The sequence below is a fragment of the Lycorma delicatula genome, chromosome 1 (genome assembly GCF_047948215.1).
Source record: "Lycorma delicatula isolate Av1 chromosome 1, ASM4794821v1, whole genome shotgun sequence".
Classification (NCBI taxonomy): Eukaryota; Metazoa; Arthropoda; class Insecta; order Hemiptera; family Fulgoridae; genus Lycorma; species Lycorma delicatula.
In genome coordinates, this window is record NC_134455.1 from 294,947,326 (window position 1) to 294,964,480 (window position 17,155).

At 29.1% G+C, this 17,155-nt stretch overlaps 1 protein-coding gene across 8 annotated transcripts in view; it reads left to right on the forward strand.

Moving 5' to 3' along the window:
- LOC142333038 (facilitated trehalose transporter Tret1-like) overlaps positions 1–15,649 on the forward strand; it is a 141,159-nt gene extending 125,510 nt beyond the window's left edge. For all 8 annotated transcript variants that reach the window (XM_075379871.1, XM_075379829.1, XM_075379846.1 and 5 more), the window contains one exon: positions 14,365–15,649. In XM_075379871.1, coding sequence (XP_075235986.1) covers positions 14,365–15,231 — 867 coding nt within the window. In that variant the 3' untranslated portion in view covers positions 15,232–15,649. The remainder of the gene's footprint in view (positions 1–14,364) is intronic.
- The last annotated feature ends 1,506 nt before the right edge of the window (positions 15,650–17,155 follow it).

Sequence of the window (17,155 nt, forward strand, 5' to 3'; positions counted from 1 at the left end):
CAAAATTTCATTATTATTGTACAAGATTCAACAGATGTTTCTAGGTAGATTAAATTTACGACACAATGCCGCATAACATATGCAGTCTATGAGAATGTGGTGCACAGTCATGCGGCAGTTGCATCTTGTGCATAGGGGTGTGTGTCCTCCTGACATTAGGTACTTGTGTGTGATCCTTGTATGTCCTATCTGTAATTGGCAAAGGACTACATCTTCACGTTGAGTTTTTCTGCAAGAGGAGTCTCACGACAACACTGAATCTTTAATCCATCAGAGACTATTATCGACGGTATTCACCCAGTCACTTTGCCACCTTGCTCTCAGTGATTGTTTTACACGATTAATAAAATCAAATGTAGTAACTCGGATGGTGAAAGGAGGTTGAATACACGTTTCTTTGGTAGCATAATCTGCTTGTTCATTACCTATATATATAATTGGCTGCATAATAATGAAGACATAAATTTTTCAAAATCATAGTTAGATTTATGCAGATGCATAAACCCCGGATTGCTTATTAAGTTCTATAAAAGGTCTAATATTCATGTTTGGACTACACCACTCATCTATATGGCTAATTTTTTTTTTTATCATTACTTCGCCAGCTGGATTTTTTCAGGAATCAACAGATAGTTGGTCTGAGTGTCTTTTTGTCACCTATAAATAGAATTCCAAAATTATACCTTTATGGCAATATTAATAACTTTTCTTTTAAATAATTGTCTAATTAACAGCTCATTTGGTTAGAAAAATACTTTATCATTTTATAATCAGAAGTACTCATTCAGAATATTTGGCAGAAATTAACAATGCTTCTTCTAACTAGATCAAAATAGTACAAAAAAATTTATTCTGATACTTGCAATGTGAGATCATATGCCACTGATATATCAGTTTAAACCCACACACCTTATATTAGTTGATTTACCATTCTGGCAACCTCCATGGCAAAGTGGTAGTCCCTTTACCTATCATACAGATGTTCAGGATTTGAATCCCACTTAGGTTACCATTTTTTATCTGTTACAAAATTCATTATCAGTAACTGTATTTGGGCAGTTACTGTAGTTATTAAAATTAAATAAAATATATAAATAAACTTTCAAAAAACTATTGACCTAACACACCAAATCAGATTCATTAGTAATAGATTAAACTATCCTTTTCTGGAATCCTACTTTAATAGCAAATATTTTACTACCTTAGAGTAAGATATTAATATAAAATAAACTAAAAAATGTATAAAAAAATATGGTATTGAGAATCTTTAACCCTAGAGATAAAAGTAATTTTCACTTTATAAGATAATTACTGGTCATTATTAGACACCTGTAACTTGTGATAGCGTATCACACAACATGCTTCTCTCATGGATTAAAAAAAAGCAACTACTTCTTTTCAGATTAAATCTTCTTTTATAATGGATTTCTAATAATGTTATTATTTTAGATAATCAAAATGAGATAGATGATTAAAATCACATCATGTAATTATAGAATTTTATCTGGCCTTTTAAGAAGTAAAAACATTTTTAAAATCAAATTAAATGTCAGGCTTCAGCTTATAATGCAACTAAAAAGTTTGGGGAAGACAGTATTAAAACCACTTTGGTCAATACCTTTCTTGATATGATGGACCTGTATATATTTTATTTGTGTGACCATTCTTAAGATATTGTCATACTTAAATTATTGTTCTTCATTTATTGTATGACTGTGTTAGGATATGATTTCTGTTACATTTAATCGATCGAGCCATCACATCCTTACTACAACAGGAAGAGCGCCCTTATCATGATCAACATCTTAATTACGGTCGGTGTTTTACTAAGCTTATATACTTATATACCTTTATATTAAAGCCCACATTTTGAAAGCATGAAGTATTTTAAAAGACTAAAAACCATTATCTTAAAAATACAATTATATGTTAAGTTATTAAGGCACTGTGTAACATCGCACTTTACATTAAGGTGATATATATTATGTTCATTACAGCTTTTTATCGAAAAAATCTTAATAATTAGTAATATACTCATTCTTTTTCACCATTTCCTGCTAAAGAAATTATGTTTTTCATTTCACATTTCATAAAGTTGTCAGGTCAGGTGTCAGATGTAAAATTTTGACCTACCTTCATTTCCATCTTTTGCCTCCTTGCTTGTCTATTTAGCAGAAGTCTTTGCTATTAAATTCATCCTTATTACATTATATACATATTAACGAGTTAATAATAGTTGAAAAATTTAATAATAGAACATCACAAAATTTAATAATAGTTGGGAGATTGGAATGCATCACTGGAAAAGGCAAGGAAGGAAATATAGTGGGTGAATACAGGCTGGGCAAAGGAATGAAAGAGGGGACCAAAGTATAATTTAGTAATTGCCAACACCCAGTTTAAAAATCAGAATAGAAGAATATACACATGGAAAAAGCCAGGTGATACTGCAAGGTATCAGATAGATTATATCATAGTTAAGCACAAAAATTTAGAAATCAACTCGTCAACTGCAAAACTTACACTGGAGCAGACATTGATAGCGACTATAATTTAGTGTTAATGAAATGTAGATTGGGGTTTAAAAACCTGAAGAAAAGGTGTCAGATGAATCGGTGGAATTTAGAGAAGCTTGAGGAAGAGGAGGTAAAGAAGATTTTTGAGGAGGACATTGCAAGAGGTCTGAGTAAAAAAAATAAGGTAGAAAATATAGCAGAAGAATGGGAGAATGTTAAAAAGGATCAGCAGAAGCGAAATTAGGCGGAACAAAGAGAACTGGTATAAAACCTTGGATTTCAGACGATATATTGCAGCTGATGGATGAACGTCAAAAATATAAGAATGCTAGTGATGAAGAAAGTAAAAGGAACTATCGACAATTTAGAAATACTATAAACAGGAAGTGTAAACTAGCGAAAGAAGAGTGTATTAAAGAAAAGTGTTCAGAAGTGGAAAGAGAAATAAACATTGGTAAAATAGACTGAGCATACAGGAAAGTTAAGGAAAATTTTGGGGTACATAAATTAAAATCTTATAATGTGTTAAACAAAGATGGTACAACGATATATAATACGAAAGGCAAAGTCGATAGGTGGGTGGAATATATTGAAGTTATATGGAGGAAATTAAATAGAAAATGGTGTTATAGAGGAAGTCAAATAGGATGAAACGGGAGAAACAATATTGAGATCTGAATTTAAGAGAGCATTAAAAGAATGACAGAAAGGTTCCTGGAATAGAAGGAATACCTGTAGAATTACTGTGCAGTGCAGGTGAGGAAGTGATATAAAGATTATACAAACTGATGTTTAATATTTATGAAAAAGGGGAAGTTTCATCAGATCTCAAAAAGAGTGTTAGTCATGATACCAAAGAAAGCAGGAGCAGATAAATATGAAGAATACAGAACAATTAGCTTAAATAATCATGCATCAAAAATCTTAACTAGAATTCTGTACAGAAGAATTGAGAGGAGAGTGGAGGAAGTGTTAGGAGAAGACCAATTTGGTTTCAGGAAAAGTATAGTATTAATAGTAGAAGTAAGATTAAAGAAAAACAAACCAACATACTTGGCGTTTATAGACATAGAAAAGGCATTCGATAATGTAGACTGGAATAAAATGTTCAGCATTTTAAAAAAATTAGGGTTCAAATACAGAGATAGAAGAGCAATTGCTAACATATACAGAAACCAAACAGCAACAGTAATAATTGAAGAACATAAGAAAGAAGCTATAATAAGAAAGGGAGTCCAACAAGGATGTTCCTTATCACCGTTACTTTTTTATCTTTACATAGAACTAGCAGTTAATGATGTTAAAGAACAATTTAGATTCAGAGTAACAGACAAGGTGAAAAGATAAAGATGCTACAATTTGCTAATGATATAGTAATTCTAGCTGAGAGTAAAAAGGATTTAGAAGGAACAATGAACGGTATGGATGAAGTCCTAAGCAAGAACTACTGCATGAAAATAAACAAGAACAAAACGAAAGTAATGAAATGTAGTAGAAATAATGAAGATGGACCACTGAATTTAAAAATAGGAAGAGAAAATATTATGGAGGTAGAAGAATTTTGTTATTTGGGAAGTAGAATTACTAAAGATGGACGAAGCAGGAGCGATATAAAATGCCGAATAGCACAGGCGAAACGAGCCTTCTGTCAGAAATATAATTTGTTTACATCAAAAATTAATTTAAATGTCAGGAAAATATTTTTGAAAGTTATCTTCGGAGCATAGCTTTATATGGAAGTGAAACTTGGACGATCGTAGTACCTGAGGAGAAAAGATTAGAAGCTTTTGAAATGTGGTGCTCTAGGAGAATATTAAAAATCAGATGGGTGGATAAAGTAACAAATGAAAAGTGTTGCGACAAATAGATAAAGAAAGAAGGATTTGGAAAAATATAGTTAAAAGAAGATGAGACAGACTTATAGGACACATATTAAGGCATCCTGGAATAGTCACTTTAATATTGGAGGGACAGGTAGAAGGAAAAAATTGTGCAGGCAGGCAACATTTGGAGTATGTAAAACAAATTGTTAGGGATGTAGGGGGTATACCGAAATGAAACATCTAGCACTAGGTAGGGAATCTTGGAGAGCTGCATCAAACCAGTCAAATAACTGAAGACAAAAAAAATTAACAAGTATATAAATTTAAAACAATCAATTAAACGATTAGTATATTATTTATATTTAATTACCATGTACATTAATTGATAATTAAATATGGTATACAAACTCAATATAATAATTAGTTTTACTGTTTGCAGTAAAGTCTTACAATATGTTACATTCTTAGTACTATTTATCTAGTTTTATTCTAAAACTTATACCTAATAATGGTGCAGTTTATTTTATAACTATTTAAATCTCATTCATGTTTTCTTGTAAAAATTCAGAGCAATTCCAAAAATTATTCAATTTTTCATATTTTTAAAAATTGTAAAATTTAATTATCAATGAAATAGTAGTGATAACGTATTGATTATTCACAATTAACATCATCACTGATCAGCTGTTTTATATGGCATAGGGCCACAATCCAAATCCATTTAAAGGAATCATTACTTTGAACATAAATTATATATAAACTTTATTTACTGAGGAGCAATCAGCATTGTCACTGGAATTATTGGACTGCCTCAGAAAGATCAGACTAAGGTAGAACATTAACTGCTTTACTGTAACTGGAATTACAGTTTGTTTTATAACTATAAAATTTTAAAAGTAAAGAAACAACCACATCAGCATTTCAAGTATTTTTTTTCTTTTTATAAATTTATTTTTAAAATTAATCAAAATAAATAATTTACTCATCTAATTACTTGTTATATAGATTACAGATGTGATTTTCCATGCAATAAATAGATATCTCAAAATTTTTTTGGATAAAACACGGGAATTTATGTTACGGTGCCCTCAATAAACCTTGCACTGCAAAAATAAATTTACTAGCTAACTTGAAACGTTGCACGGCTTATCTATTTTTTTCTTTTAAAGCTTTCACTTAGTTCATCTTTCTTAGAAAATTAAATGCTATTTCCTAATAGTTTTACTACCTGAAACATTTCTCTCCAAAATTTCTTTTATCACAATGAATTCATAACAGCAGTGATATTGTTGTTCAATGTTATTATTATAAATGTACTTAAATAGTATTTAGGAAACAAGGTGTACTCCTAAAACTAGAATAATGAGTAGCACATAATTTTAACTCACTAATATTGTGACTGAGCATTTGTTTTGACTAATTTTAACAAATCTCACTAGATCTAATGAATCATAAAGAAGTAAATATAATAAATTTGTAGCTTATAACTTGATTGTACATTTCCAAAAAATAAACAGTTCAGTCTAATCTTTTCTGAAGTGCACGATTTCATTCATGTTAAAAGTACAGCTTGTTAGTTTAATTTTATAATTCAGTTTTATGCTATTTTCATTCTTAATTGTGACATATTTTTTTTATAATTGCTTAAATAAAGCTGTAGACTTCCATTGTGTTTATTATAGTTATAAAATTTTTTAATCATGGAGAATTTTAAATCGATGCTATGAAAAAGGAAGAACACTTCACATCCAAAACCAAAAAATCATATGCAGAATAAAAAAATGTAGAAACTGTCCAATGAATAAACACTTCCAGAAAGGAGCTAGTGCTTGCGTTATGTCACTAAGAACTATCAAATGTGAACACAATTAATTGATTTCTCAAAAATTAAAAGACAATATCTATTATTATAGCAGGGCAATCAGTTTGAGGATCATATTAAAATAATATAAATTGAAAATACTGAAATAAGGAATAAAAAAAAAATCATTATTTAAAAATGATTATTCATTAAAGGAAATTAAAAGAAGTCCAATATTTACTTGAATAATAAATCAAGTAAATAACTATTTATTTGATGAATCACCAATTCTTTTGTTTTATGATTTCACACATAATGTAAAAAGGATGGGTGGATGTCAGTACTGAGGAGTTTAAAAAAAAATCAACAAAGAAAAAAACCATTATTCACACAAGGCTAACATGGGTTTGTTCCCAATGCTTATTGATCTGGAACGTGGGCACTACTTTTGGTGACTTGCACAGTCAAATGAACCCTATTATTTATCTTCATGAAATAGATTAAGTTGCAGTTAATTCCCAAATTCCTATCCAATTTTTTTGGGTATTTAATAATATGTCTTACTGTTAGGTGGAAGGAAATAAAGTACCCAATCAAAACACATAAAAAGAAGAAATGATTATTTAATAGAAATGTATCTCTCGCAGCCACTGAATGTTAAAACTAGAACTATAGTCATTGATACGAAAACATGATGATGGAATAAAAAATTAAGCTAAGTTTGGTTTACTGATGGAAAAATACAGTCACAAAACTTTTTAAGACTTTGTGAATACTGTCTGGTTTAAAATCCCAGTAGAATGAAAGGCTAAATGTAAAACTATGGAGCACAAATATAAAACTAAAAGTGTAAACAGGATAAAAATACTTATTTAAAAATTAAACAGGTTACAAAAGAAGACTGGATAAATTGTATGCATGCTGCACGCAGTAAAGTTAAAAATATAGAATAAGAATATTATAAAAATAAATTCACTATTAGTAAAACAAATTGTCACTGGCAACCATGCAAATGAAGAGATTCCTGAAGATGACACAGTAGAAAACAAGGATGGAAAAATCAGTTACACCATTGTAATGGTTACACAATTAAAATGTGTAAGTAGTTATTTCTGTTATTCCTTTAAATTCATCTTCTTACTTTAAAATTAATAAACATTGTTAGTTTTATGCTTAATTCATTTTCAGAATGACAGTAACAATAACTGCTAAGAATGTAAAATAGTGAAACAGTTTAATTATTTAAATAATAAAATTTACTGTTGGGAAAATATTTTTAGGATGGGTAGAATAATCTTACTTTTTACATATAAGAGATGAGAAGAGAAAGCGGTGCAAGGTTTCATTGCAGGGACTGTAATACTGAAGAACGGTCACAAGTTACAGAATTAATTGTTACAAAAAAAAATTAAAAGTAGTTAAAGCTCATATTAACGCATAAAAGCAATAAATATATTTAACAGTAAAGCAAGTATATTAAGATTGTAGATGAGTAAAAATACTAGAAAGAGTAAGAAAGAGGTAACGTAATTTGGAAATTAAACAAAATTTAGGATATTTTTTTAATATATTATTAACTGCTGGCAGAATAATAATAATAATAATAATGATCAGTAAAAGAAATATTTTAAACTATTCTAAATAAATAACAAGATTAGACTAGAATTTTTTAATTTACTAATTAAAAATCATATGTTAGAGATAAATGTACTCAAAATGACCAAAAATTAGTAAACGTATTAAACATCACTTGAGAAAAGCGTACATTAATCTGATCATGCTCAAATAAAAATTCATCTACATAACTCATATTTATCGATGTCAGTGATCAGAAAGTCAGTTTTTAAATTTTGAAAACTCACTTTGATTTTCTGAAAGGGCCCAGGAATAATATTTCAGATACGAAAATGAATAAAATAAATATCTAATAATGATGACAGGCTTAACATTTCAAGATGAAACAGATAGTATAATTGAAATCAGTTCAGTTGTCCCATGAATGATATCTGACAAGATACCAGAAATTTCATACTTTGAACAACAGAACTACTACATTCTCATAAATACAAATACCATTCCTGAAATTAGCATTATTACATCACCGAGATGCAGTATAGAACAGTTATAAAATATTTAAAATTAGTTACAACTGACACGGTAAATGATTTTTTTTTTTATCATAGGATAATACTAATACTTTTATCATATAGATGCATACTAATCTTAATATTCATGAAAACTGTTTAAAAATTAAATACAATAACTAAGAAAGTAAGACATGGTCATTATTAATTACATAAGAAAATTGGTTGATTCCCTCAACTACATTGCATTAATCAAAAAAGTATACAGAAAATCAAACTTTCACCTAATAAAATAAAAAGGAAAGTGATATCTGTGCCACACAGAGTTCTTTTGTAACCCTGCATACAAAAATGGCTAATTCCTTGAAAATACAGAAAAGGATTGAGGATGACATGTTTGATACAACCAACCCCAAGACTTATACCTACTGAACACTCATTGCAAAATGTATGTGAAAGATGCAGTAAGACATTGGTTAACTTTTCTGTCAGAAAAGAAAGGATCCCAAATCTACAGTGATTTAACTGAAAAAAAATTACATTATACAAGTCTAGCAAATCTATGAGAGGGCATTGAAAAGGAAAGTACAGTGTTATACCTGATATATCCTAGCAGTCAAATTACAAAATAAGGCAACATAAATATATATATTTTTAAATTAAAACTACAATGCAGATTTTCAGAAATTTTTTTTAATTTACAGGGTGAGCCACCAGAAAAGTACTTTATTTGCATAAAAACTATAAAATTTGGAATGTACTGTTACAGGTTTTATATAAAAACTACTTCAGCACTTAAAAAACTAAGTAGTTGGACGAGGATCCCTACTGAAAATGAGGGTGTAAAAATCCGATTCAAAATTAATGTGTATCTATTATAAAAATAAATTAAAAATCATATGTTAGAGATAAATGTACTCAAAACTCAAAATGACCAAAAATTAGTAGACGTATTAAAATCATTTGAGAAAAGCATACATTAATCTGATCATGCTCAAATAAAAATAGCAACAGTTGTCCCCAGTAGTGATTTCCATGATTTCTTACATAACACAGTATGTTGTCAGCAAGTCACTTTTCCACACTGCTTTAACTGATGCTTCACAGAGCATCAACATAACTGGATTTAACCATTTATGTTCATCTGAGTACAAGTTTCTTTAATAGGTTCATTCATTGCTTGGCTACAAACCAGAAAAACTAACATGTCAACTATAATCGCCAATTGTCAGCTTGAAATATGTTTATTTAAGTAGCTGAAGGTATAGTTTAAAAACATTGGCAGACTGGCCAAAAATGCATATCCAACAAAACAAAGTGTTTTTACTCAATTGGTGTATTACTATATTCAAATATATTTTGTAAAGAAAGTATGAAAATCTCAGTTATTCAAATGTTTAACGTTTCAAAACATTAATTTAATGTGGAAGTTCAGCGGTCGTCACAGGGCTAAATAAAAAAAACATATGTAAGAGTTAAGGAAAGTAATATCTTAAGAGCTTTCATATGAGTGTGTAAATAACCATACCATACTCAACAGAACTTAACACATTTTTTATTTATACCTCCAGTGTTTTAATTGTCGCATTTGGAATTTTCATAAAAAAACTTTGAGTTTCCTAAATATTTAATCTGTGGTATTCGTTAACTGAAAAAAAGGCCAATAATTGTAAATATCAGGATACAATTATTATTTGGTGATTATAATAATTTAGGTGTATTTATTCACAAAACAATCTATTTTAGTCACTGAAAATTTAGGTTTTTCCAACCTACTAATGAGAATAATTCTGAAATTAACACTTAAAAGTAATAAGGAATGAAGACAGAATAAATTTAAAAACCATTTAAAAATTAGCAAACACATGATGATAATATTTAAACAATTTACAAAATTGTTAACTGCTAGAATATATGATGTTATATTTCAGCACCATGTATTAATAATATATAGTTTTCTATTTATAAATAATTCTGAAACCATCTATTCTAATGGTATTGAAACTAACTTTCTAGAAAGTAAAAATTTTATCCAAGAAGAATCTCTCATAAAGCACTTAGCAAATGACCAAGTACCCTTTCTGTACTCACATCTCTGCATCTACCTCTGTTCCTGCATATTTATTATCTCAGCCATATTGTCTGCTTCTGTCAACTAATTTCTCTATACATCTTAGTTTTACTTAAATTAAAATTTTACAAGTGCAGTAACATGCAAATTAATAAGATCAAAGTTGTTATTAAATAAAATTTAATTTAATTTAAAAATGCTATACCTGTAAAAGTTTTAAATAGCTACTAGTAATTAATATACCATCCAATATTTTTAATAACTTCACATACACAATTTGACATAAATTCAAGAAATGTGTGATAATTTTTTTATTTTCTATATTACAAACCATTGTTTTATAACTGAACTAATGAGTTCAAATTCTAGGCGGTGGTGTGATAATATCACCTTGCAATAATTTCAGTAAATGATTTTTATATTACTAGTTACTGTACAGAATTGGTTATGGCCTTTTTTCTATCAGATATGGTTTATGGACAGTCAATTCACTTATGAAATATGACATAAAGAAATTCTCATTTTATATCAGCAGAAACTTATTTATAATGATTCACAGTTTCTTTTTTAGTAATAAACATTTACTTTACTTAATGAATTATCATACTGATTTTTTAATTAATTTAGTAATTTATTCAGACTTCATTTCCATCTCCATCTTATTCAGAATCCATTTCCTAGTGAGAACAGTTTTTGAAGTTGTGCGATAATCTTTTCCTGCAGAATCTTGATGTGATCGTATCAGTTATTTTTAAATATAACATCCTCTTGTGCTAATGAACTTAGTCTAATATAAAATAATGCCAAAATATTTTTTTTCTGGGAATTAAGCTTATTGTTGGATATAAACTGGATGCTATTTCACTTGATACCTTTTTCAAATTAATCTATTTGAATTCTGATGCAAACTGTTTATTTGTGACAACTGTCTGTAACTGTCAAATTTAATTTTGTTCCACTTGCTATTAATGTAAGGTTAAATTTACTTTTTCTTAGTAATTAATCAATCCTGTTGTGGACTACTTTTTTTACGATCACATTTGCAATTTCTGTGAAAAAGAAAACAGATTCTTTAAATTGCTTTATAGTAGCATTCACAGGTCAACAGTTAAAAGCTGTGCTTTTGTGACATACTGATGGGCTCTGAAAGAATCTATTTTGAACAGTTTTCATGAATATATCCATTTTTTCTGTTATGTACAAGAAATATATATAAATAAATAAATGTAAAAATTTTATTTTGTAATGAAATGCAAGCTATTTCTTCAAAATACTCATTGGCATACTTGTCAGGTGTATATAAAATAAGAATGTAAATTTGCATTACTCTTGAGGTAGTAAAATTAAATTTTACTTAATTTGCAAGCTACTAGTATCTTTAAATAAAATCAAACATCAGTATATTGAAATAAAACATATTAAATATGCAACACTGAAGTTAATTTTTTTAACCCTTACTGTAGGAATAATTGATTTAGAAGTATTTTCAATTTATTTAAGCAAAAAAAAATCTACTTTAGCTTTTTGCTGAGTTTTATTAAATTCCTTCAAAGGAATGATTTCAGCAAGTTATTTCATTGTAAAATCAGTTTGGAAAAATGGCCAGCTGAACACAATCAACATTTATACTTCAAGTTGAAGGGATAAAATTCAGTTATCCCAACACTTTTAACTATTAAATAATAACATTATTCAAAACTCAAATTTCATCAACATACTTGAAGAAAGCAGCATAGATTTTACAGCCCATAACTCAACCTTATCTCTCAAATAATAAAATGTTATATTAACTTTGCCTTTTTCAAAATTTTGGCAACCTTTTCAGGTTTATAAATGTAAATATTAAACAATGATTATGAAACATGGCACAATGCCTCAGTTGCTGTTTTATCATATTCTTAGAAACAGAATTTTCTTGTTCAAGTAATGGGTTTCTTAAGTTAAATATTATAAGTTCTTAAATTTTCTATTCTTGTTGTAGAATGTACAGAGAAAGACTGTTATTTAATAAACAGATCTGTTCTGCCATTAAATTTTTTATTTACAGAAAATATACTTAATAATTAATGCAGGCTTTTCTTGTTCTGACAACATTACTGGCATTTGAAACACTTATTTTTAATGTGCGTGGTCAAAACCTAACAGAAAAAATAGGCCTTGACAAATTTTATCTGTACCAAACATTCAGGATAAAAAATACAAGAGATGGTTTAAATTCTAGTTTCCCATCACTTTATTTAAAACACATCATCAAGCAGTTATTCCATTTACATCAATATTAAAAACACCATTATAAACCACTCCCGTACTGGTATTCTCAGAGTACTGGGCTTTAATAAAACACATGCATATCACCATCAATCTTAATTATGAGTAACTAGTCAAACTGCAATTAAGTAGATCCAGTTTATATCCCTGACTTTAGTTTAATTTAAGGACTCTGGCCTGGTGTACAAGGGAGAGGGGGACAGATCTCTTACTCCCACTCAGCTTCATCACAGAGTCCCGCGTGACATTTACTTTCTTCAAGATGCTACTATACCTCATGGCTGCATGGGATCCATGCACTCAGCAGTCGCCATCCTGCTGACAGTGTCATGTGCTCATTCAAACTGCCCTCGTCAAAACGGCGCTATACCTCATGACAGTGCACTACCCTTGGTAGTGCAGTCACTGTTCCGCTGACTGCTAATATTCAAATAATCACCACAATTTCTATCTAACTGTGGCTTAAGAGTCCATTCTCTGTGAGTCTTCCAGTTGACATGCAGATTAAACAAGTTGTCCACTCTCTGAGTTCTCTAACAACTCTGGTACATTCAGCCTTGTACCAGGGACAAACATAAAGGACATGGTCCACAGTGTCATCAACCCTACAGTCTGGACACAAGCCGGAGTCAACCAAACCAAACCCAACCAAACTATTCCTAAAGGCACCATGTCCTGAAAGGAATTGAGTTGTATACTGATTGGGGTAAACCCAACTAATTGCTTGCAGCTCCCTAACAGAAATATTATACACATTAAAATTACTTTTAATACGGGAAACTCTTTTCAGTAATTGGACCTTAAGTTCATTCTCTTCCAAAATCACTACTTTTGAACTAAGCCACATTTTGATATCATTCTTCTTCCAAGACATGGCTGGAATGTTGGCAATTTTATTAACGACACCGGAAATCAACACGTTGTATTACTTTGTGATTTGCTCTTGTAAGCATTAAAAATGACGTGTTTTTCCACCTGACTTAAGGGTAACAGAAACAGAAAAATTCAACATGAGAACAAAAGAAATATTTAGTGATCATATGAAAAGTTCAAGGGTTTTGATAGAAAAGAAAGACATAACATTAAATAAACATTTGATTACATGACTACTGTACGACTAATAAATGAATAATGACTATAGTGTTGTAAACAGATATGACCACGTTGTGAATCGGCACTGATACATGGGAAGTGACCCAGCAGAATCATGATGAACTCACTCACACAAACGCAATGTTTGTTTATTCTTCACTCTATAAGCTAACTGATATAAGCTTCACTCTATTGTTTATACAAACTTAGTTACTTTTATTTGGATTTGAATACTAGGCCATGTAATTTTTTTGATTGGGATTCAAATAACCACACATCACAGGGATGGTGACCTGAGTCTGTACAAGACTAGACCTCATTTACACGTCATACTATCCTCCACATCTCACTGGGCCATGAGGGGGTTGCTTATTGTTTACTAATTAAACATATGGAAACATACATATTAGGAAAAATAATATTTTGTAGTTGTATTTATATTATATGAAATTTTTCTGCATATAATCTAAGTGTATTGTGTAGGTGTGGTAAAGAACACTTGTATTGGGAGAAGGAAAAACTGCAACTATCTGTGTCCAAGATTATATCCCCCTACTCTTGAAAAACAAAGAGTCAATGTGGTGATTTATATAGTTTAATCAGGGCAATAGATACATGTAAATTTTGTTTTTTAAAAAAATAATAGTTTTTAAAATTCATTTTTTACTATAATAAAATAAAAATTAAAAGTAAATAATTTATCTTTCAGATTTATGAGAAGAAACTACATCAGATTTTAGTTACAAGACGTAAAATAGAAGAAGATAAAATAAATGAGAAGAATGAAAAAGAATTTTGTAAAAAAATTAGAAAAACATTATCAAATTTATTAAAACCTGAAATTTTGTTACCAATCCTACTGTTGATGGGATTAATTATGCTACAGCAATTAACTGGAGGATATTCAATAATGTTTTACACAATACATTTAATTAAAAAATTAGGAGGTCATTTTGCAGGAGGAATTGATGAATATGATGCTTTTGTAATAATGGGAATAATTAGATTTCTTATGAGTATTCTGGCAGGTGGATTATCTAGAATTGTAGGAAGAAGACCTCTTCTTATAATATCATCACTTGGAATGGGTTTCTCATGCTTTTTAATTGTAGTGTATCAATATTTTCAGATAAATCAAAAACTACCTCAAAGCATAAGTTTAGTTGGTAATGAAACTCTTAAATACACTGATATACATGATAAAATAAACGTAACTATGTCAAATAATGAAGTTCAAGCTACAGGGCATTGGTTTCCGATGCTGTGCCTTCTATTTTTTGTTTGTACAAGTGCCATAGGATTATTAAATATTCCATGGACAATGATGGGAGAGATACTACCCTTATCTATAAGAGGAACTGGTTCCGGTTTTCTTATATCATTTGCATATATTGTAATGTTTTTTACAGTTAAAATATATCCATTTTTGTTGGATTCAATTAATATTGGAACAATTTTCTTCATGCAAGGTACTGTATGCTTAATTACAGTCATATTTACTTATATATTATTGCCTGAAACATTAGGTAAAAGTTTAAATGAAATAGAAAATTATTTTTCTAGAAATGTAACATAGTAATTAATAAAATATTATTATATCAAACTAAATTGAAAAATGTAGAAAACACAATAGAAGAGAAAAATGAGTACATTTTAAAAGTAAAAGTTTAAAAAAAGACAATTGTTATATTTAAAATGAAGGAGAAAGAAATATATATGCTATTTCAGAAATTTGTACATCACAATGAAATATGTTTTAAAAAATTTTCATCTAAAATAATGAATGTTACTTCATAAAGGAACCCCATAAAAATTGCATTAGACACTGTTTAAATAGTATATTTAATGTTAACAATAAACACTGTTTTAATAATTTTTAAGATTTTTATTTTGTACTTAAATATAAGATATAAATATCATGTGATAAAAAAGATCATTGTTTTTTATTAAATAAATGCATAAATTGAGATAAAAAAAAGTTAATATTGAACTAACCAGTAGAGACATCATTTTATTCATATCTCAGTTTTTATTTTTCAATATTTTTTCTCTTTCCCTACTCAATCTCTCACCACTCTCTAATTACTGTGTTGGGAGGTCACCATAGTCCATCTTGTTTCACAGTCATTGATCTTATCAATTCACTTAATTCCAGTCCTCTACCTTTCCCCAACCACATTATTTTCATTTCCTTCATAATTTCTAAATGTTTCCCAGTAACTTTAGTCAAGTAGTCCCTGCAAGTCATGTAAGTAATTCAAATGCAGGTGTCTCAAAAGAATGAAAAATTTTAAAATGATATCTGGCAGCAAATATGAGTATATTCATGAAATATTGTACAAGATATATAACTTAAGGCTAACTTACCCCAAATTTATATCTTGAATATGATGACATCTTCCTTTTGTATCTTGGCTTTAAGTCATTCCATAACAGATCAAACTACCTGGTTTTTTCTTCTTTTTTAGGTAATTCCACAAGAAAAAATAGCACAACAGGCTATAAGATCTTAAAGGCTATAAAATTTTGCCACTGCTAAACAACTGATATACAGTTGCCATCAATATTTCAGTTTTTGTGAGCAGAGATTTTAAGAATTGTGATATACTGAAGTTTCATAACAGTAGTCAAAACGCCATAAAAAAATATATCTATTACATGTATGATGACATACCATACTGATAACTTTGTTGATGTATAATAAAGCTTATAAAGTTGGGTAGGATTTTGCTGTGCCTAATAAAATTAATTTTATAAATAAATCAATCAGAGCAAATGGGCTTTATCTGCCAACCACAGGCATTAATGAGCTCATCATCCATGTTTATCTTTGGAAGCATTTGTTCACAGAACTGTCATCACATTAGATAATCATGGAGTTTGAATTCCAGGACAATGCACAATTTGTTTCACAGTAATTTGAGTTGTGTAATAATAAACAACTGAATGGTGCAACTGTAGATAATGCTTAATTAAGAGCTGAATGATATGAGTTACTGATGTCAGCAGCTCAAAAGTTTCAATATTGTATGGTGTAAAAACAATTTATAGATAGTTTAAAGGCTTCTTTTTCAGAGTGAGGTCTGTTTCTTCAAAATTGTGTACCTATGTGTTAGTTATATATGATAATGAAACAGTCATAATGTCCTAAATTAAAGTAATGATGAAATTCTCTATGCAGGGTCCCACACTGTCATTTTTTTTGTAAAATTCTTTTATTACAAAAGCATATTGGGCAACAATGCAACATAACTAAATGGAAAACTAGTATATAGTTGGCTTTTATGTTACTCAGTGCAAACAATATAATTTTCAAAATTTCTCATTCCTTTAAGATAGCCTGTGTATATTACATAATCATTATACAGTAAGATCATATTTGCTTCTGTTAGATTGTTATAATACATTTTCTACAAGTAGACAATATTAATTAATATTAGTTTTCTTGATTTAACTGTATATCTAAACAGCACTGTACTTATTACGTTCAATTGTTCACA